This window comes from Lates calcarifer, linkage group LG15 (genome assembly GCF_001640805.2).
Source record: "Lates calcarifer isolate ASB-BC8 linkage group LG15, TLL_Latcal_v3, whole genome shotgun sequence".
NCBI classification, from domain to species: Eukaryota; Metazoa; Chordata; class Actinopteri; family Centropomidae; genus Lates; species Lates calcarifer.
In genome coordinates, this window is record NC_066847.1 from 4,249,603 (window position 1) to 4,271,271 (window position 21,669).

The 21,669-nt window shown below is 39.5% G+C and overlaps 1 protein-coding gene and 2 long non-coding RNA genes across 3 annotated transcripts; 2 read left to right on the forward strand and 1 right to left on the reverse strand.

Moving 5' to 3' along the window:
- The first annotated feature begins 2,700 nt into the window (after positions 1-2,700).
- On the forward strand, positions 2,701-4,560 carry LOC127143365 (uncharacterized). The gene is made up of 2 exons (XR_007814736.1): positions 2,701-3,106; positions 4,381-4,560. It is a non-coding gene; the product is annotated as an uncharacterized LOC127143365 (long non-coding RNA).
- Positions 3,968-20,769, reverse strand: LOC108889222 (ubiquitin-conjugating enzyme E2 E1). The gene is made up of 6 exons (XM_018685587.2): positions 20,615-20,769; positions 17,773-17,956; positions 16,920-16,970; positions 11,549-11,681; positions 8,079-8,226; positions 3,968-4,233 (listed from the first exon to the last, which is right to left on the reverse strand). The coding sequence occupies exons 2-6, from the start codon at positions 17,925-17,927 to the stop codon at positions 4,136-4,138; spliced, it is 585 nt and encodes a 194-aa protein (XP_018541103.1). The 5' UTR covers positions 17,928-17,956; positions 20,615-20,769; the 3' UTR covers positions 3,968-4,135.
- Positions 8,212-9,279, forward strand: LOC108889223 (uncharacterized). Its single transcript, XR_001961940.2, has 2 exons — positions 8,212-8,318; positions 8,682-9,279. It is a non-coding gene; the product is annotated as an uncharacterized LOC108889223 (long non-coding RNA).
- Positions 20,770-21,669: the final 900 nt, after the last annotated feature.

The window sequence follows — 21,669 nt, forward strand, 5'->3', positions numbered from 1 at the left end:
GATAAATGTCACATCTTTACAGTCACTGCTCTTTATTTCTCTGGCCACTTGGTTACATTTCTGTTTTCATTTTTTATTATTTATTTTAACTTAGAAATCAATGAATATTTAGGATATTATATGCAGGATGGCAATATTATTTTTAAAGTTTGGTATTGCTGCATTTACTCAAAAGTACTTCTTCTATTACCGATCCAAAACAGCTGGCATTGTGTGGCTTGCTTTTCCTGTGCAACTCCCCCCTGTTCCTTTGAATGTATCTGCGTTGATAATAGATGACACCTACACAGAAATATGGGACTGACATTGATCTGCACGTAAATTGTCCTCTTTTTACACTTCAGCCTCGAAGGAGTGAAGTCATAATGAAGTTTCATTGTTTGTCATTTTCTCAAGTCCCATGAAAGTCCCCAAAACTCCCCCACTGATCAAATAGTTGATTTGCAGGTCAAAGGATGTTCAGGTGTTAAGGTGAAAAATTAGGCTGTTTTTAGACAACGGGTTTAAACACTTAAAAGTCACAGTGAAACTGCAGCTAGAGCTTTAAGCAATATGTGGGTGGGGTGTTAGTACAAGACAAAAGGGATCTGATCAAATCCCTCAGATTTTGATTATGAATAGTGAAATTTGGCTTCCAAAGAATTGTAATGACTGATGATTGTAATAACCCCCAAACCTTTCATGTATAATTAGCCATCATCAGGTCACAGTTTTAATCCGTCCATTACTTTGGTTTAATACCCCCAAAGGCCTTAACATGGCCTCAGACTCTTCTTACTGTTGCCCCAAATGACATTCGACAGGATATATTTATGTATATTCTAACACTTTACAGAAATTATGTACAATGTATTAATACTTTCACTTTGATCCTAATACTGTGTTGAAATATAGTCTCGGAAACATGACTTAGATGAAACAACAGACTAGATAAAATGTCTTGAAAAACATTTTGACCAAAGTTATGACTGTTTGGACCTTGACATCTTTTGACCTGCCAAATAATGCTAACCACAGAGCTGTACCAATGAGATTACCATCAGAACAAGATTCATGACCACTCCAACTCATCTCTTTTTAGTACCTATAATAGATGGTTAGAACACCATGTACTTGGCATTTATGCTGCTTCATTTTAATTAACTGTGATAAATTGACATTTATTATATTTACTATCATAAATCTCTTGGCTATTGTAGATCTCACAGGCTAAACTACATACTGTATCTGGAATGTGAATGAGTGATTTAAATGTAAATCATTAACATTTACACTTGCTGACTAAAGGAATTGTTTTAGGATGTTTGAGATTAGTTACTGCACGTGTACAACACCAACTCTGTTTTGAAAAGTATTGAGCTATTAACTTGGGCTGCTTTCTGTTTTCCTAAGCCTGAGGATATACTGGCTTCTTTTTTCTTTTCTTTTTCTTTTTTTCTTTCTTTTTTTTTTTTTAAAAAGAAGCCCATTTATGAGAGGAGTATAAGAAATCAAGAGCCAGAAATCCTTTCGTCACTGTTACTAACAGTTGCCCAGAGTGAGAGTGTATTTGTTTCCCACATTCAGCTGTGTGGCCTGAGTTCAAGCCTCAGTGGAGTAGTTCAGTCTTGGCAGGACATTAAGATCACTGAGACCATGTCAGAAATATTTTAAGAGCCAAACACTGAAACACAGTTTTAGAGAATTAATATTACAAGTCAGTGCATAACAAAAGCCTGAACATGTTGGATTCAAAATATTACAGATGTTTTTAATTGTTCTGATAAATGCTTAATTTAAACAAACTTCCTGTCATGGAATTATCCATGCATATTATTTCATGTGTGGTCGCCTGCTGTGCCAGGACAGAGATTAGCTTAAATACATGTTTTGTAGTGTATGACTTAGATTGTTTATGTTGTTTTTATTGTTGTAAAATGTTTTTGATGCCCTCTTGACCAGGTCACAAATTCTACTATTCTTTAAAAGCATAAGGCTAGCAGTATTTTATGTTAGTCAGTCTCTGCAGCACCTAGTCCACAGACAATTAATCCCCAGTGAGGATCTTAAAAACAGGTCATGAATATGTTGTTAAACTGTTGTTAAAAATGGTTTACTAATGTTCTCAAAGAGCTTGGCACTGTGGTTTTTGGCAAACGTTACTCGATCAGGAGTATGTTGTGTTTTTGTCGGGGACTATTTTCAGCCTCAGATTTGGTGTTCTGGTGGATATTTAAAGCAGCAGTGGGGACGGTCTTTGTGGATTGATCCAAAATAAACCCCAGAGCCCATGTTCTTCATAATGAAGCATAGCTGCGTGACTCATTGGTGTGTTATCAGTGTTTGCACAACAATGGAGCTCTGTCACAGAGGAATAAGCTGCAGCAGGCTTTGGAAACATTGACAGTAACTGTTCATTGTTAGTTTTGTTTCTTTTCATGAGGTTTGTCGACAATAACAAAAATCTAGAATATCATTATATACCATTTATTAAGATTCAGAGAGCAGAGAATCCAGTGCATAAATGTATTACATATAATGTTCATTTAATTGGGATTGAATGAGCAACATTTGGCTTTATTCACCATTTTCACACCACAGAGCCTCCTATAGATCACCCTCCCACACTTTATATCCCCAGCTGCTCTGAGACTTAAGCTACATCGCAGTCCTCAGATGGTTTCTCTTAAAATGTATTTACTCACACAGTATACACTTAAGTACATATGTGTGTGTGTGTTTAGCTCAATTTTTTTTTTCAATTTATCAAAATCTATTGTCTTTAAAAATGTGGTATGTGTAACAGCAGTTGATTTATCTGCTCTGTATGTTGCTGTAATTTCTCTGTGTGAATTAATATGCAGATCTACCTGTTCTCAGCTGTTAATCTTGATCTTTCTGTGCTGAGTTTATATAAAAGTGCTGCGTCAGTGATCTTAACAATACATTTCCTGGCAATTATCCTGGGTCGTACCAAATCGACAGCATCAAGTCAACAGGAAGAGGGCACTTTGAGGGGTCATGGGTTATTGTTATTGCCTCCCAATACTGACCATTAATTTCCTTTTCTCTTGAATGCAGGTTTCCCAGTGCAGAGGATCCACCAACCCATGTCATCTGAGGACAGGTGAGTCTGTTTCTTGTATACCTTGTGAGTCCAGTGTAGTCAGACAGAAAGGGCAGGCGTTTGCCAACAGATTCAGAAAACAGTCTTTTATCGCCTCGGCTGCCCTACATGATGATGTAGGAAAGGTGACGTGTTTGATTAAGTATCTCTCAATCATTAAATCCAATACCTTCACTGATGCCTGTGTGAAAGGGGTCACAAACAAGGATTATGATGTTATGTGGCTTCTGGCTGAAACTGGAACATATCACAGTGAAGTACAGAGCTGTTGCTGGTTGTTACCTGGTTACCAGTTATTCAGCTAAATGAGTTAATCCTGCTTTGTGAGACAGCTGAGCCGTGTGAGGTGATGGCTCATATTAACTAAAAATTTATCTGGAAAATGTAGTTACAACTATATATATGTTTGCCACGACATACTGTGTAATGATACTGGAAAGTATCTATAGATATAGAAGGGTAGAGGAAGAGCTTCTCTTGTTGGTACTCTGTAGTTAAGGTTCATAAATGTTTAATAAATGGTTTATAACACAACAGAATTGAATTAGAAGTAAGTGTAAGGACTAATATTATAATTTATCTGTTTATACAGCAGCTTGTACTAATTGGTTTCCACAAGAAAAACCTACATTTGTTAAATGTTCTATATACTGCTTGTAAGTGCTAAAGTTAAGTGTTATCATATTATCAAATAGGACTCTAAATGTACCTAACTCATTAACATGATATTTAAAACATTGCAGTTATTTGTAAATGTGTTTTCAGCATTAGCTTTAATTCATGCAGCAGGTGTATATGTGATCATGTTGGATTTCCTTCAATTAACGAAGTAAGAGAAAAAAAACACGAGGCAGACAAGACTTCCTTTCCATTGTGTTCCTTTATTACCATATTTGCGGAGATAACTTAATCAGGAAGCAAAAAATATACCAGACAATAAAGTACTAAAAATCTGAGATAGAAATAACCCCCCCAACACAAACCACCCCTCTTCCCCCACCCCTCCTCCCACTGCCGTCCTCTGTGGGTTTATGTGGCGTATCGCTTTGTCCACTGTTTGGCTGTTCGGTCATGTTCCGCTCTGTTAGTCGTGTACTGGGTGGCAATGCTTCCCACCAGGGGATCAGCTGACAGGAAGGAAAAAAAAGAGAATTAATTGGTTTCAAGTTAACAAAGAATGTCAATGGATAACTTCAGTATTTTTGAACCTGTGTATAAATGTATTGATGAAATACTGCAACTGTCCACTAATGTGTTTGTTTTTGTTCTGACAGGTTCAAACTGAGATGGAGAGAGAGGAAGAGAAAGAGAGAGGGGGAGAAGGGGTAAGTAGAGGGATAGAGACAGAACGAGGGGTAGAGAGAGACAGAAGAATAGCAAAAGGGAGAGGGGTAAGGATAGAGAGAAGGAGGAAGAGAGAAAGGGAGATAAACAGAGAGGGACAGAGGGAGAGGGACAGTATGGGGGAGAGGAAGAAAAAGGGGGAAGACAGTGATGAAGGGTAGGTAGAGGGATAGAGAGAGAGTGAAAGGGCTTGATAGGGAATAGGAGGGTGAGATATAGAGAGAGGGATGGGGAGAGAGGAAGAAAAAGGGGAAGACAGTGATGAAGGGTGAGAGAGACAGAGGGAAGGAGGGATAGAGAGAGACGGGGGAGAGGAAGAGAGAAGTAGAGAGTGAAAGGGATGGGGGGGCATTGAGACAGGACAGAGAGGAAGAAAAAGGGGGACAGAAGGAAGGAGGGAGACACAGGAAGAGAACGAGGGAGAAGGGGAGAGGGGATAGAGAAAGATGTAGGAGGGACAGAGATACAGGGATGGAGAGGGAGAGAAAGAGAGAGAGGAAGAGAGAAAGGGAGGTGAACAAGGAAGAAAAAGAGGGAAGACAGTGATGAAGGGAGAGAGAGACAGAGATGAACAGACTGAGAGGGGGGATGGAAAGCTAGATATCTAGCTAGAGGAAGAGGGAGTGAAATGGACAGAGGGAAGGAGGGGCAGGAAGAGAAAGTGAGAGGGATGGGGGGGGGCATTGAGACAGGACAGAGAGGAAGAAAAAGGGGAAGACAGTGATGAAGGGAGAGAGACGGAAGGAGGGAGACACAGGGAGAAGGGTAGGTAGAGGGATAGAGAGAGGGACAGGGATAGAATGGGGGAGAGGAAGAGGGAGTGAAATAGAAGAGACAGAGGGAAGGAGGGAGAGAGAGGAAGGGGGGGACAGGATGAGGGATAGAGAGAGTGGAATGGATAGATACAGAATGAGAGAGACAGGGGAGACAAAAGGGGAGAGGAGAGAAGTAGAGGGATAGTGTAGTGAGAGGGATGGGGGCATTGGGGGGACAGAAGGAAGGAAGGAGACACAGGAAGAGAACAAGGGAGAAGGGATAGCTAGGGAAAAGAGGGAGAGATCGAGAGGAATAGACAGAGAGACGAGGGGGACAGGAAGGGAGAGAGATACATAAAGAGCAGTAGTGAGAAAGGGGGAGAGAGAAAGATGTAGGAGGGACAGAGATACAGGGATGGAGAGGGAGAGAAAAAGGGGGAGAAATGGAGGGTAGGAGAGAGAAACATAGATGAATAGAGAGGAAGATAGGGAGAGAGAGAACGAAACGGACAAGGAAAGAGGGATAGAGGATGAGGTAGAGAGAGAGAGATGGATAGCAAAAGGGAGAGGGGTAAGGATAGAGAGGAAGAGGAAGATAGAAAGGGAGATAAACAGAAAAGGATCAAGGGTGAGAGAGGGACAGAGGGAGGGGGATAGTATGGGGGAGAGGAAGACAGTGATGAAGGGAGAGATATACAGAGATAGATGGAAAGACAGGTGGGGAGGGAAGGAGGGAGAGAGAGGAAGAGGGATAGAGAGAGTGGAATGGTTAGCTATAGAATTGGGGGAGGAGGAGAGAGATGGGGGGCATTGAGACAGGACAGAGAGGAAGAAAAAGGGGGAATAGATAGATGGACAGACTTGGGGGGGGCAGAGAAGGGAGAAGGGTCGGGAGAGGGATAGAGAGGGAGAGATGGAGAGGATAGACAGAGAGACGAGGGGACAGGGGGGAGAGGAAGGGAGAGAAAGAGATACATAGAGAGGGGGATAGAGAAAAATGTAGGAGAGAGAGATACAGGGATGGAGAGGGAGAGAGAGGAAAGAAAGAGGGAGAAATGGGGGGTGGTAGAGAGACAGAGGGATAGATAGGGAAAGGGACAGAGGGAGAGAGAGAACGAAATAAATAGACAAGGAAAGAGAGAGGGATAGAGAATGAGGGATGGAGAGAGAAGGAGGCTAAGGGGGAGAGAGTAAGGGATAGAGGGAGAGTGACAGAGAGAGAATGATCATGAGGGAGCAAGATGGAGAGAAAGACAGAGACGAGGGGTAGAGAAAGGGAGAGAGAGATACATAAAGAGCGGTAGTGAGAGAGGGGGATAGAGAGAGATGTAGGAGGGAGAGAAAAAGGGGGAGAAATGAGGGGTGGTAGAGAGCAAAAGGGAGAGGGGTAAGTATAGAGAGAGAAGGAGGAAGAGAGAAAGGGAAATAAGGATCAAGGGTGAGAGAGAGATAGTATGGGGGAGAGAAAGAAAAAGGGGGAAGACAGTGATGAAAGGAGAGAGAGACGGAGGGAGACACAGGGAGAAGGGGAGGTAGAGGGATAGAGAGAGGGACAGGAGTAGATGGCATGGGGGAGAGGAAGAGGGAGTGAAATGGAAGAGACAGAGGGAAGGAGGGAGAGAGGATGAGGGATAGAGTGGAATAAATGAGCGAGACGGGAGACAGAAAAGGGGAGTGGAAGAGAGAAATAGAGAGTGAGAGGGATGGGGGGCATTGAGACAGGACAGAGAGGAAGAAAAAGGGGAACAGATAGATGGACAAACAAGGGGGGGGGGCAGAAGGAGAACGAGAGAGGAGGGAGAGATGGAGAGGAATAAACAGAGAGACGGGGGATAGAGAAAGATGTAGGAGGGACAGAGATACAGGGACGGAGAGAAAAACATAGATGAATAGAGAGCAAGATAGAGAAAGGTCGAGAGAGGGGTAGAGAGAGGAGCAGAGATACAGGGATTGAAAGGGAGAGAGAGAGAAGGATAGTAAAAGGGAGAGGGGTAGGGATAGAGAGAGAAAGGGACAGAGGGAGGGAGAAAGAAATAAACAGACAAGGAAAGAGAGAGGAATAGAGAATGAGAGACAAAGACAGAGAGACGGTGAGAGGGAGAGATGGAGACAGAAAGGGGGTAGAAAGAAAGGGAGAGTGACAGAGATAGAGAAAGATCATGTGGGAGAGATGGAGGGAGCAAGACAGAGAGAGAAGGAGATATAGCAGATAGAAACTCAGATGTCAGAACAAATGAAGCATGTGAAGCGAGACACTGGTGTCAAAAACTAACTTTTATCTTTGGCCCCAAGTGACTAGTAAAATGCAAAAAAAAAAAAACTCCCTGGTGACTTTCACTCTTACGAGCCAAGTACATTTATACACTAGAATAGGACGTCCAGATGACGCCAGGTTTCCTGTCAAGGTGTTAGCACTGACAAAAGTTACCAGCAGTTACGAGGTATAAGGTTCAGATCCCTGTTCTCTGGTAAAACTCTGGAAATGCAGTGTGGGTGCCATTTAATGAGAAAGGTGATTCAAATCACATCTCTAAAAAATACACCTAACATTAAAATGACTCTTCTCCTTCCACTCCCTGAGTCTCTTGTGCTCTTGTGTTTAACGCTGCAAAAAGTAGCACAGAAATTACAGGCTCTGCTTTCTGATAGACGAGTCAGAACTGCTGATCACAGAAAATCTAAGTTTAACATTAAACCTGGAACAGTCCACAACTCAACTGTGTTAACACAACTTTTAGCCAACAGCTCAGTCACTGTGAAAGTGCTCTAACTAGTACAACTAACCAGGCTTCACTGACATCTGAGAGAGAGAGAGAGAGATATATATAGAGAGAAATGAGACGGAGAGTGGAGGAGGGGGGTTGTTGTCGTACCTGGGTTGCAGTCTGTGAGCAGGGAGCAGATGGACAGCAGCACCTTGGAGATGGTGAGGGCAGGGCTCCAGTTGTCCTTCAGGATGTCCAGACAGATCACCCCCTGACTGTTGATGTTGCAGTGATAGATCCTCGTACGAAATGTTACCTGCAGACACACAAACCACACAGCTCAGTCAGAGCACAAGATGAGGTCTCCTCAACAGTTCACAACCCCCAAAACCTTCAATTTTCCACAGTGTAAGACCGAGAAAAACAGTTGTGGTTAATTTTGTTTGGATTTGCCAGTTGTTAAAGTTGTAAATAAAAGCAAACAAAAGTCAGATATGATGCATATTGTTTCTTATTGTTGCAGTATATTACAACTACCTGACAGGCAGTTCTACGTTTGGAAAATCTTTATATAAACAATTAATTTATTAACTTAAAGCACATTTCAGCTACAGAGGGTTATTAATGTAAAATCTTACATGAAAAATTAAGTTACTCTGAGAATTTTAGTCAATATTTTACTGTGTTTGGTTCAGTCATGCAAAAACACTGAACTTGGACCTACAGTATTAAACCTGCAGTCACTGATTTACTTCTCTTTTTGTTCTGCAGGAGACAGAAGCCCTCTAGTGGCTGAAAAGAGGAACTTTGAAATGCCAGGAAACCCTATCATGAAAAGATCTCTTCTCTCAGATGATGTGATTTTTAATTTCACAAGAAGATGACTAAGAGGCATGAGCTTCTCATTGAGTTATCAAAACATTGACCGGAAGTGAAAGCGTGTGATGTATTTACAGTAAATGCACTGATGCAACACTGAAAGCAGAATTATTTTGGAAAAAGTGAGCTGTGGAAAACCTCAGCTTGAAGTTTGATATTTTTAAATGTGCCAGACGGAGATCTATGTGAGGCATCAAAGCAGCAGGTACTTTTGGAAGAGGCAGCGTTTCACATGCAGCTTTGATTCTCACAGAAAAGTGGCTTGTATGGGTATTTTTGAATTTCTTCTTTCCCTCTCTAACTTCACAAGGCTATTTCCTGCTGAGGTTTTCACGGTAAACCAAACTTTCCATTCATACACACACACGACCAAATATGTATCCTGTCATAAATACATAATGTAAGGTTGTTTTTTCATCCCCGTTTTTTAATGTTGTTTATACTAATATCTGTATTTTTATTACATTCACTAGTTGATCCCAGTGGAAATGAGCCTTAATAAAAACTGTTTTTACCATCAGGGTCTGCATTTTCATTGCCACCATAATGACCAGATTTGTTACGCAATATCTCTTAATTGGTCCAAATAATCCTGTGGGAACAAACAAATGACCCACTATCCATCTAGTTATTTGTATAGACTGTGGAAGATACAGTGGACTCTATGTCTAACTGCAGTATACAGACAAAGCAGCAATGAGCTGAAAAAAATAAGTTAATTTCTTATTATGAAGGTGAAAATCCAAGACATCAATTACAAGGTTTCTGCAGTTTACCAGCTTAAATTTAAGACTTTTTATTAAGACACAGAATTTAATTTAACAATACAGCCTACAATTGTTTATTAATTATTTGTCATAGTGAATTTACTAACATTAAAATCATTTTTTGTCAGTACTTTCCAATTGTATATAACAAGAATTCTTTCTAATATAATTATATGAGGGCTGATTGATTCTTGAATTTGAATTTTTCTCGGGTAGTGCTGACTTATAATTTTTATTTTATTACCAGAAACAGAAATTCCCCACCTTCAAACTTTCTGCATACTCTACATATGCATTCAAAGAGCTGAACTGCATGTGCATATATTAAGCTGTAACTAATAACTAATGTTACTGTCTACAGTAGGCAAGAAAAATATTTAATACTTTTGTAAATACATTTCAAGACTTTTAATAGCCTGAACTGAAATCTGAATGCAATCCTTTTTTGAGACTTTTAAAGACCTGCAGACACCCTGCAATTGGCAACAATAAAAAGGATAAACTGATTAACTCAACCTTTTTAAACTCCTTCTCTCTTAGAGAACCACGTTTACCAAAACTACACAGGAGCAGTTTCTTTCCTCTTGCCATCACCCTCTTAAACAGCTCATCAGTATCACCTGCTCTGTCATAGCCATCTTTTTATATTCAGATAGTTATCACACTCTATTTCACATCTAAAAATACTCATACATCACAATTTCATTCCCATAAGTGATGCATATTATTGTTGTCTGCACTGCCAGTCATACTTGCAACTTCATGTATATTGCTTGTCTTGTTCATAATCTGTATTGCTTGTATATTGTGTATAGTCTGTACATACTCTGTCTGTGTATATTGTTTGCTGTACCAGTCACCAACAACCCAGGGCAAAACTAATAAATCAGATTCTAATGTCTGATAAGTAGCTTTATATCACATCTTCTATAGACCTGCACTGGAAACTACAGTTCAAAAGTGTAAAAAATCTCATTCAATGCGATGTGATTATGAGCTGGTTTAACAAAGCAGGAGAGGCTCAGTAAAAAGAAAGCATTTTGTTTCTGCTCCAATACATGTGCTATCTATAGCTATTAGTTAACTGCAAATAATTTGGCAGAAGCTAATTTTGTCTGAGAACATTTCTTTTCCAAGTCTGGTGATATGCTATATTTTCCTTCTTGTCTGCAAATCCCATGAAAAGACTAAAACCAACAATGAACTGTTATTCCTCTGTGCGCTATTGTTGTCAATTAACAATTAAAAACACATGAATGAGTCACACTGATGAACTGTGTTTGTTCATTATCATTAACATGGGCACTTAAGTTTATTTTAAGCTGATACCACGTTCACTGTCAGGCTGCTGTAAATACTCACAAGAGCGCTAAATCCACAGCTTAAAATAGCCCCCAACAAATACTAGTGTGACACGTTACTCCTGTTGATGCTGCAAAGGGCGTGTGACTACTATACCCTTGTATACCCTGAGTGTCACAGATGTAGGTAAGTCAGATGGTACTGAAAGTCACATTCTTGGCCTCTGGTCTCTTAAAGGGATTTGTTGACAATAAAATATATTATAAATATCCTTTAAGTAATGTTTTTCAAAGCAGACCTTGATGGCAAAAATACAAAAAAAACTTCAGTGACACTTTCATATGCAGTATAATTACTCAAAATAAATCAGCTTTGTACACTTTACTAAAGTATGTTTCAAGGATTTTTCTACAATATAGTTACATTTTCTTCTGAATAGTTACCTCTGATGAAGCTGTATTAAGCTGCCAAGTACAACTGTAACGTTTTATCAGGTTGTCTCCTATTTTCTGGTCTGCTTATTGTTTTAGAGCTAAGTCAGGATACATGGGTACTTTGCAGTTGTAAAATCCTGCCTCATGGTATGATAAACCACTGTGCAGTGTTTTAGGGTCTGATAAGCCTTCAAAATCTGTTACTTACACAGGGCTGTGTAGGAAGAGCTAAAAGTGTGGTATTAATGCCGGTTACCTTGGGGGGTTTGAAGGGGTAGTCAGGTGTGAAGGCGATGTCCAGGAAGAAGACGCCTCCCTCATACACGGAGCCCGGTGGTCCCAGGATGGTCGACCTCCACTCATAGATGTTGTCTCCTTTTGGGCCAGCACTGCAAGACAGAGAGATTATTTTCTCTTAACAATTAACAAATGCACAATCACTTGTAAAAAATGTAAATACTGAGCTACTGGGTAATGTAACATATTCATACAGAAGGACTGAGCACAGCCTAAGATGTCAATGTAAATTTAGTGCATTTCTGTGTTATTTTCCTTAAAAATATTAAAGATTCATTTGCTACTGTGCACCATGGTTCAGACTGCATATCTCAAAGAATCAGTGATTGTTGTTGTCTTTGTTTGTTAATCCGTATTTACATGCCGGATCAGAGTGTCTCATCAATAATGCTGAGGAGGAAAAATAACACCAGGGAAAACCAACATGAAGTAAATCTCATCTACAAACACAAAAAACAAAGGACAAAAGGAGGAAGTCTGTCAATACATCACTGTAGATTATGTGCTGCTGTTCCTCCAAATAAAAGCAACTGAATCTACATCAATGGAGTAATCAATGCAGTGAGTACTACAGTATGAAAGTCACATACTCCTTCATGCACTGTGTGTATAAAGCTTTCTTTCTTCAGTAAAAGCTGAACTAAAACTGACCACAAATAAAAAAAAACCACCATTCAAAACCTCTTCAACATTTAGGGGAAATTCCACTAAAATATATACGTAACACTCGACAGGGGTAGATGCTGTATGAAACATTTCCACTTAAAGGATCGAGGGAAAAGCATCTGTAACAATTAAATTCCCTGTGACTCTGACAGTTACAGTATATTTTCCCTTTAAATGTGAAGTGGTGAAAGTTCCCTCTCCCTTGTGCATGATTCAGAAGCTTCACTTCAAAGCAAATCCCCAGTGATGTGTCTATGCGTCATGATCTGTAATCTGTATTGATTTTTCCTCAAAGCAGCCCAGCCTTTATCCCTCTTACATGCAGAACATGTGGTCTTGAAGCCCTTGGGGGGCCATGAGTACAAGATATTATAGTATTGATTGGAAACTCGTGGGGGCAGATGTTACATTGTTGTGTTGTGCGTTTTTGATCAACGTTAACACGGATGTTTGGCACAGTTTCAGGACGAACTACGGCATGGAAAATGGATTCAGAGAGCTAATTAACTGGGTGTTAAAAGATATGACTGAAATGTGACAGATCTCACTTTATCTGCATTTATGATCAGCCAGTAAAGGGAGGATCAGTTCATCTTGATATCATAAAGGGTAAATGTTGTTTGATGTTCATCAGTTACAGCTATGATAGAAACCTTTAAAACAGTTAAAACAGTGTGGTGCATAATCTCAACATACCTGGACAGAAGGGCTGAACGGTATGCAAAAATAAAAATCTGACTGTTATGAGTCATGATCCTAGCTTCAAGTTTTTATTTCATTTGCACTGAAAAAAAATATATATAAAAATGCAAACAGTGTGATTTTTGATGGGGTCTGTGCCAAACAAGCATGTTCCCTTACATCTGGAGACTAAGATTTATGATCTGTTGTGAAACCCTTATCAAAAAATTGCCGTCACCCGACTGGACAGCAGTCATGTCTGCACTATGAGATAAATTCAAGATGGAGACTTGAACAGCAGAAACACTAAGTGTAACGTCTGAATCTCGAGAGGTTTCAGGAGTGGATTTTCTGAGCTTATTACAATACAGAAATTACTACAACAAGCTTTTAAAGAAAGGATGTTTTCATTTAATGAGATGGATTAATTTCATATAAAGCTGATTAATTATCTAGTTGATCTATGGAAAATTAACCAGCAAGTATTTAGATGAATTGTTTCAGGTTATTTTACTGCTTTTCTCTGTCTTGTATCACTGTAACCTGAATATCTCTGATCCAAAACGAGACACCTGAAGACTTCAGGCTCTGGGGAATTATAATGGGATTTTTGACTGTTTTCTTGTTGATTAATCAAGAAATTACCCAGATGACTGATCAAAAATGAAAATAATTATTGATTGCAGCCATAATTTCACAGACATATACTACTAGATTAATCAACCGTAGCTGGATAATACGCAGAAAAATCTGTGAGAAAATGTAGAATCCATGACTTCTATTAATACCACGAAAAATAAAGCCATGCCACCTTCCCCTTTATGACCAAGTTAAGCTTGAGTGTATTTTCACATTCTCCACATTTAAGTTATTACATCGGACACATTACAATATAATACAAGGTACTCAATTAAACATGGCTTTTAATCCATCATGTGCTGGGGCAGGTTATATTTTAAGCTGTCATGCTTCACTGTTGTAATTAGGTGGTCCATTATGAATTTGCCTAAATGGCAGAAGCCTGTTGCTAAAACTTTCAGTCACTTTCAGCTGCAGTCATCCACCCTTAATCCACGATTTAAGATATTAATTTAACCAAAGACTTAATCAAGATACAGTCGTGAGAGAGACACAAATCACCATCTCCATGTCACTCAGTGCTTCATTGAAAAGTCTGTGCATTTAAAAAGGAAATTTACTGAGCTTGCAATAGATCTTACTACATACTAACGATACATTTCACTGTTGCTACTATTCTTTTTTCCTGAAATCCAACAGAAAAATGATAAAAACATGGTTTTAAAGGGTAATTCTGGTATTTTTGGACCTGGGCTCACTGACAGGCTCAGATTGTTCTGCTTGGTAAAATTACTATTTTGTCAGTGGAGTCTGTTAGTGATATATAGCAACGTTTCTGGTTAAACAAAAAAGATCTTACTCTTTAATGAAAAGGTATATCTCTGTAGGATTCCTATCCATAATGCTTTAAGACTCTGATAATAACAATCTGAGCCTGTCAGAGGTAAACTTTAGTGGATGTTTTTCATGGACAATTGCCTGTTGGGTTACACTGCAGCTATCAATCATTCACACCCAAAAACATGGTAAAATAATGAGTTATCCTTTAAGTAACTGCTGTATTAAAAAATTATTTTCTTGGAGACTACTCAAATTCTCTAATTTACAATTACTAAAATGATACAATTACTGAAACGCACATTTCTAAGCTTGCTATGTTGTAAACTAAAACATTTGTTCATGCCAGGTGCTTCCCTGCAGCAAACTAACAACTTGATTTTCTAAACAGACCAACTTTCAAACGAAGGCTGGTTGCCTGTGGGGCGGCAGGTAGAGAGAACAAAACGAAATTCAACAGCTTTTGTCTGGTGCTAGTTTTCCCACCCAGAATCAGCCCGAGAAGCTGTTGTTTTTATACATGAGACAAAGTCTGAGGAGAAGTGGCAGTGCTAACAACAAAAATTCAAAGCAGAAGCAGCGCAGTTGTAAGGCTGTTACTGTGAATAAACATCACATTCTTTCTCTTTCATTTAACAGCAAATATCCAGACGGTGCTCATTTTTGTAGACTGTCTGTGGCCTGAGGTTGCTTGTTTGATCTACTGAGCCATGATGGGAGAGACTCCTCTTTTCTCTTTTCTCCTTTCTCGGGGAGGTCAGAGGTCAGGCTCAGCTGCAGAACAGCAGCCTGGAGCAGCGAGGGCTGCAATAATGTGCCTCAGGCCACTGCAGGAGGGAGGAGCACGGATCCCAGACCATCCAGTTTTAAGGTTAGTCTATTTAATCACTTGTCCTCATGCTGAATACCATATGGATTTAAGGCTCCAGTTTGTCTATAGTATTTCAAAGCATAGTGAAAACTTCTCATCAGTTTTTCAGAACCCAGAGTGACACATTGTTGCTTGCTTTGCCCAAAACACAAAAATATTCTGTTTATTTTCATATAAAACAAAGGAAAGAGGCGAATACTCTCATTAACGAACCTGCAAATATTTGCATCTGTGCTTGAAATATGACTAAAATGATCATTTGATTATCAGAGTAATTGCTGGTTAACCAGTTAATCGGTGAACTGATTAATAATCATCTCAGCTCTAAATCAAAGCCTGACCCGCTCCTTTGAATTTTCTACTTTTAGTTCTAGATCTATCTGCCATCCCATACCAATTGTGAGCACCATGTCTTCCTGAGAGAGGTGATAAGAAGCTGTATAGGTAAATATTTTTTTTACAGTTTTAATGGTGTGCAATAGTCCACCTGTTCTAAATGGATTAGAGGGGAAATATTACAGTCTCATTAATAAAAACCTGCTGCACACTCAGATATACTGCCTCAGTGCTGGTGCTGATATTAAACCCATTAAACCCCAGTCCACATAAAACATTTCTTGTTTCTGTTCTTACAAAATTGTAACTATGCACTTCAATACGCTCTATTATCAATATATCAAAATTTGATCAGTGCTTAAAATTATTTTGGTGCACATGTAATTAAGGGGTAATGTGTAGTTACAAGACAACTCATATAGCAGCATGTCCCACATTAGCATGGTTGATATTATCAGACAATTTAAGCTTATTACAGAAACACTGATATGGTATGGTAGAGTTTATGTTGCTGATAAGAGCAAAGAAACTGCAGAGCAGAGATGGCAGAGATATGTTTAACCATATTCCCATCATTCTGGACCAGAGATCACTGACAAAAACACCCTTCTCACATCTCTTAGTCACAATTTTTGATAATAAAAATTACTGGATCCAAATCAAATATGTTTGTTTATATTTTTGCTAGAAAATACACCCACCAGTTTTTAAACTCATATCGATGGTGTCAAACAGCTTGTATCTCTTGGGCTCTACTGCATGTTTTGCATGATACGAGGGGTGACTGCTAAGTTCATGGCCTAAGATAAAAGGAGATAAGTTAAATACCTCTCTTTACATACACATGTAGTTCAACTCTTGGAGTGATGATGCAGAAAGTTTGAAGTCAATAACTTTTGTGGTGTATCTGTTACAGGTCACTGAAAATTGTAAGTCAGCACTGTCTGAGAAGCTGTTTAAATAATCTCCTTCTACCTTAGGCCACAAACTAATCAGCCCTCCTATTTTTCCAGTTCTTGATGGATTAAAAGGAAATAATTTAGTCTGAACACACTTGCCAGTATATGAGTACAAGTCTGTTGTAGTGGATAAGTATCTAGCTTGATGCTGACCTCGCTTAACAGATCGGGCATCAGTGCTGGAATCACGTTTGCTATTTTGGTGTACACACAGTTGACAATGTGTGCTTACAAGCTCATGTTATTTTACACGCTGACAAATGATCCCAGTCAGTGGGGATGACAGGTATCAGATGAGTGTAGGTATTACAACAACTGGTTTCAGGGAAGAATAGTGGGATCAGCGTTTTATTCCTAATGAGTACATGACTAACAGACTTTAAGCAAAGAGTGAAACTCGCCTGCAGTTTGGCGGAGGGTCCAGTGTAATGTCAGCCAGCTCTTTCTGAATCCTGCACACAAAAAGAGAATCACAATCAGTCTCTGGAGAATCACATCATCCCCCCCCCAAGAAACACATGATTATCACAAACATGTCATAAGATGTCCTGAGCCCACGAGAGAAAGAAAATAATGGAACTTGAAACCAAAAGGACACAAATTCTGTTTGTGTCACTTGTAACCTATCTCTGTTTTTCAGTGCATTATTGAGATACGTGATTTACAATGTGGATCAGTTAGTTAGTTAGTCAGTCAGTTTGTGTGTATTGTAAGTTCTGCTATTGTATGAACAGAGAACAACAATTGTGAAAGCAAGCTATAATAAGACCAAGAGTGTGAGAACTGATATTTTTCCAGAAGAGAAAAAGGGAAGCTTTGTGTTGCTTACTACAAACACAGCATATGATGAACAGCTAAAGCCGCTGTCTAAGAAATTAGCATGTGTTCCTCATTTGTATTAGAATTTTTTCCGATATGACGGCTGAACAATAACGCAAGGTGGAAGTGCTGAAAAACTGAAATTTACCGTTGAATGTTCAGATATCTGATTTTTTCTTTCATCTCAGTGTGGTGTCACATTTGTCTATTTCTGTCCAGGCAAGAAATTAACAAAATGCAACGATAGTTGTTTGCATTATTCTTCAAAGTAGTATTATGTAATGTCCATTTGTTTTAAAATGAAACAGCAAATTATTACCAGAGAGAAATGAGATTAAAGCAAAATATTGGGAGAAAAATACAGACTGAAGAGTAAGAGAGATCTGATTATAGTAACTGATTCATCACTATACAAATATAGGGTTTTATTTTTACCTTTTGGCGCTGGTGGAAAGCAGCTTGGAGGTCTTGCTCATGCTGGCTTTGCTCTCCCGTTTCTTCTTGCAAGGCGTGTCCCTCTGTCTGGTTTGGCTGGAGGAAGGTGGCGACGAGGAAGAGCTGGTGCTGGCACGAGAATCCTCATCCGACATACCGGTTTGGATTGAAGAAGAGCCGGAACCTGAGGCAGAAATCAACACAGCAAATTCAATTATCTACGTCAACGCCGTGGCTGCAAGAGGTGTGGCCCGGTTTCAGAATGATTTATAACCAAAGCAGAAGCTAGCTTTGCCCTCCAAGTGGTTTTGTAACTGACAAGCAACTTTCACTATTTATAAACATTTGTTTTCATAAGCAACTGCTGGTTTCCTGCCACAGCAGCTCGTAGAGTTGGGGAAACAAAACATATTTTGATTTTTGAGTGAAAAAAGTAAATACATGCCCTGCAGCAAACAGTTCATGTACTGTTACTTTCTATTTCATGATCTTAAAAACCGAAAAAACATTAGACGTTAATTGTGACGTGCAAAATTTGGGCACCCTTCAAAGTCAGTACTTAGTAACCCGCTAGAAAAGGAGTCATTCTGTTTGATGTTGGAATTTTCACCCACTCTTCCTGTAGATCTCTGTTAGTTCTGGCATATTTTTGCTGCACACTAAGCTGCATAATTGTCTGTGTTTTCATATTTGTTTTTATCAATGATTGCTGATAGACCATCTGATCTCCTCTGGTGGTAGGATGGGGGTGGGGGTGTAACTTTCTCATCACACATTTTAAATGTCAATATAGTCTATCACATCTCACAGCTGCTGCCATTAACCCATATTTTGGTTGATTTTAACAGACAATGTAGTGATAATTAAAATATACAGTGTGTCTGCAACAACAGCTTTGGTTTCCTGTGAGTACCTCTGTCTCTCCCTCTGTGTGTGTGTGTGTAATTACACAGCATACTGTGCTTAACTGAAAAACAATTTTAAGTCAACTGTCGGTAATTGCAGTCTTTTATAGAATATACACTCATAAGTGAATTTCAGGCTTCAGATAGAGATATGAGCCGGGCCCCTGCAGCAAAAAAAGAAAAAAACTGATCACAGCCTGTTTAAGATGCATCACCCAGTTTCTAAACACTTACAGCTGCTTTAATCAGGATCTAACTGTCATAAAGTTACACCAGCACAGAGAAAAGAGCCACAGTCACTCAAAGCTCATTCCAGCTAGTCTAAAACAGCAGCAGCAAGTATATGTGTAATGGAGATACAGGGTTTAACAGTGGTCGCTGACTGAAAACAAACAAGCGTTTTGTCAATAGATGATCCAATCTCCAATCGGTGTAAGCCTACTGCATACACAGCATGTTTAAGATCTACCCGCAGACTTTCAGCGATGTTCCAAAAGCTTCAGTGTTTTTGAAGTAGATCGTGGTGGATTTTGATGATTGTTTGGGATCATTGTCCTGTAGAAGCCAGCCTGTTTTTAGTGTCAGTTTGCTGACTGACTGCATGACAGCATCAAGAATCTGCTGACATTTATTTTTATCTGTGCAATGTTGTGGGAATCTTTGGCAGTCTTTAGGTTTTGGGCCAATAATCGGACAAAACAAGTCATGTGAAGACACTTACTGGGAATGTAGTACATTACAATGGGCACTGGGCTAAACGTTACTTATACAGTGTTATGGGTGCGATTTACGCAACAACTGTACAGAAAATCTCCAGTACCACTGCTCCAGTCTCTGCTGTTATATAAAATTCAAATGGACCTAGCTTATTGTAATTTTTTCCATCCTTTTACTCCAATTTCCTCCTGCTTATCCAGGTCCAGGCTATGTTTAATGACTACTTGATGATATATAAATGTCAATAAATTACAAAATTCTAGGCTTATCTTCTCTCCTGATTTTCATTCATATCAGTCGTACTTTGGTCTGTAAAGAGGCATTAAATTGCACTCTTTGTGGTATTAAGTTTTTTTGTGATAACAGACTCTGAAATGTGCGTGTTTACTTCAAGTATTTGACTGAAGGGTAAGTGATTATTATCAATATTATGTGTCAACATTAGGTGCATATTTAATGTCAATATTTAAACATTACCTGGTCATTTTTACTCATAATCATCTGTTCTACTGTATGTGTGGGAAGGGGCGCTAACAAAGCTGTTAACGTTAGCTAACGTTTCCGTGACGGTGAACGAACTGCCGTTAGCCGAGGAGCTAGCTACGTGCACAGTTAATCATTTCACAACTCAAGCCATGTCTTAATGAAATGCTAATAAATGTGCATTATTATTTTGTTTGTCATGATGATGACCCCCCCAATACGCAAAGCTAGTGCTGCCAGTCAACCGTTGTCCCCCTCCAACTCCCAATACTCAGGCCCAACGACTTCAAGGATGAGTCTACTTCTTGGAGCAGCGTGGTGGGGGAAACCTGCTTGCTAAGCATCCTTTTCGAGTGAGCCGACAGCCGAGTGAAACCGTGATACAAATTTAGACGTCGGTTGTCTCGGTTGTTACACTCTACACGGCGGCTATGTGTATTAAAGCCGGGCCGACAGATATGTATCTCAATGCTAAATGCGACAACGCGACATTAAACGCGTCAGACAGTAGCCAAGAACAGCTCCGTTCCATTACATAGCCGGAGCCCGTTTTCCGTGCAACCAACTAACCACCACCGTCTTGTTTGTTTTCTCGTCTTTTCACCGTGTGTGTAGCGACAAACCGACCGCCGACCTCACCTGAAAACACACACGAGCAGCAGACCTATCCGTGTACTTTGACCGTACGGTGAAATATCGGCTTGAAATCGCCTATTTTGCTCGCTAATGAAACTTACCCAGTCTATTGTGTCTGGACCTCCGCCACAGTCTCGGCTGGCTGGTGCCTGTCGCCCTCTGCGGAACGGAAGTAGCCTACCGCGGCTGCAGTGGGCTGAACAGCACCGGTCCTACCCTGGAAACAGCACGGCCCTGCACCATGTGTGTTTTATATAGATTATTTCACCTAAATGCCTTTAATATAATCCATATAACTTTACCTTAGGCTTTCTACATCTTCCTTATAATTTGACAGAACATGTGGTTGCAACAGGAGGTCGAACTTGTTAGAGTTATGGGTCATTTATTTAAGCACAATAACATTATAAATAACAACCAAAATATACTAAATAAAGTAGAAGTAGAAGTTACAATTTACTGGCCAAAATCCAACGCCAGTGAATTTACATGAGAAGAGAGCAGAGCTGGAAAGTACATTTAGTCAAGTGCAAATCTGAGGTACTTCTACTTTACATGAGTATATTTATATTTTCCGTTACTTTGTACCTCTACTCCACTGAATTTCAGAGGCACTCCACTTGGCCTACATCTATCAGATTACTTAAATTACTTTACAGCTTCAGATTAGTGTATATAAAACAAATGGAGTGATTATAAAGTATGATGCTTTGTCATAAATTGAGAAGTCAATAGAAAATTGTTTGTCACCTACTTTGACCACTATTTAAGCAATTTCTCACTGTTTTTTGTTTAGTTTTTTTAATATAACTGTATAACACTCATAGAAAATATTTTACTGCATTGAATTAAGTCTTAGTACATTTACTGCCTGTGTATCCAAATGTAATGGAGTATTTTTACAGTGTGGTATTAGTGCCTTTAATTCAGTACAGGATCTGAGTACCTCTGTCACCACCGAAGAAACACATGATGTGTTGTTTACTATACTCAGGTGGGTTCATTTAACTGAGCTTCAGTTATGACTAAGTTGCTGCATCAGTGGCCACAGAAACTGAAAAACCACTTATACTGACCACATGTCTGTGGATACATCTAAAAATTACTCATAAGTAACGAGGTGTTATTACAGCATCAGCGAGCTGAAAATATTTAC

Coding starts and splice junctions, on each gene's coding strand:
- LOC108889222 (XM_018685587.2), bottom strand. CDS start 17,927: ATGTCGGATGAGGATTCTCGTGCCAGCACCAGCTCTTCCTCGTCGCCA. Junction 8,227..11,548: donor ACCCCTTCAAACCCCCCAAG/GTAACCGGCATT, acceptor GTGTGTCTGCAG/GTAACATTTCGTACGAGGAT. Junction 4,234..8,078: donor GCTCACAGACTGCAACCCAG/GTACGACAACAA, acceptor CCTTCCTGTCAG/CTGATCCCCTGGTGGGAAGC.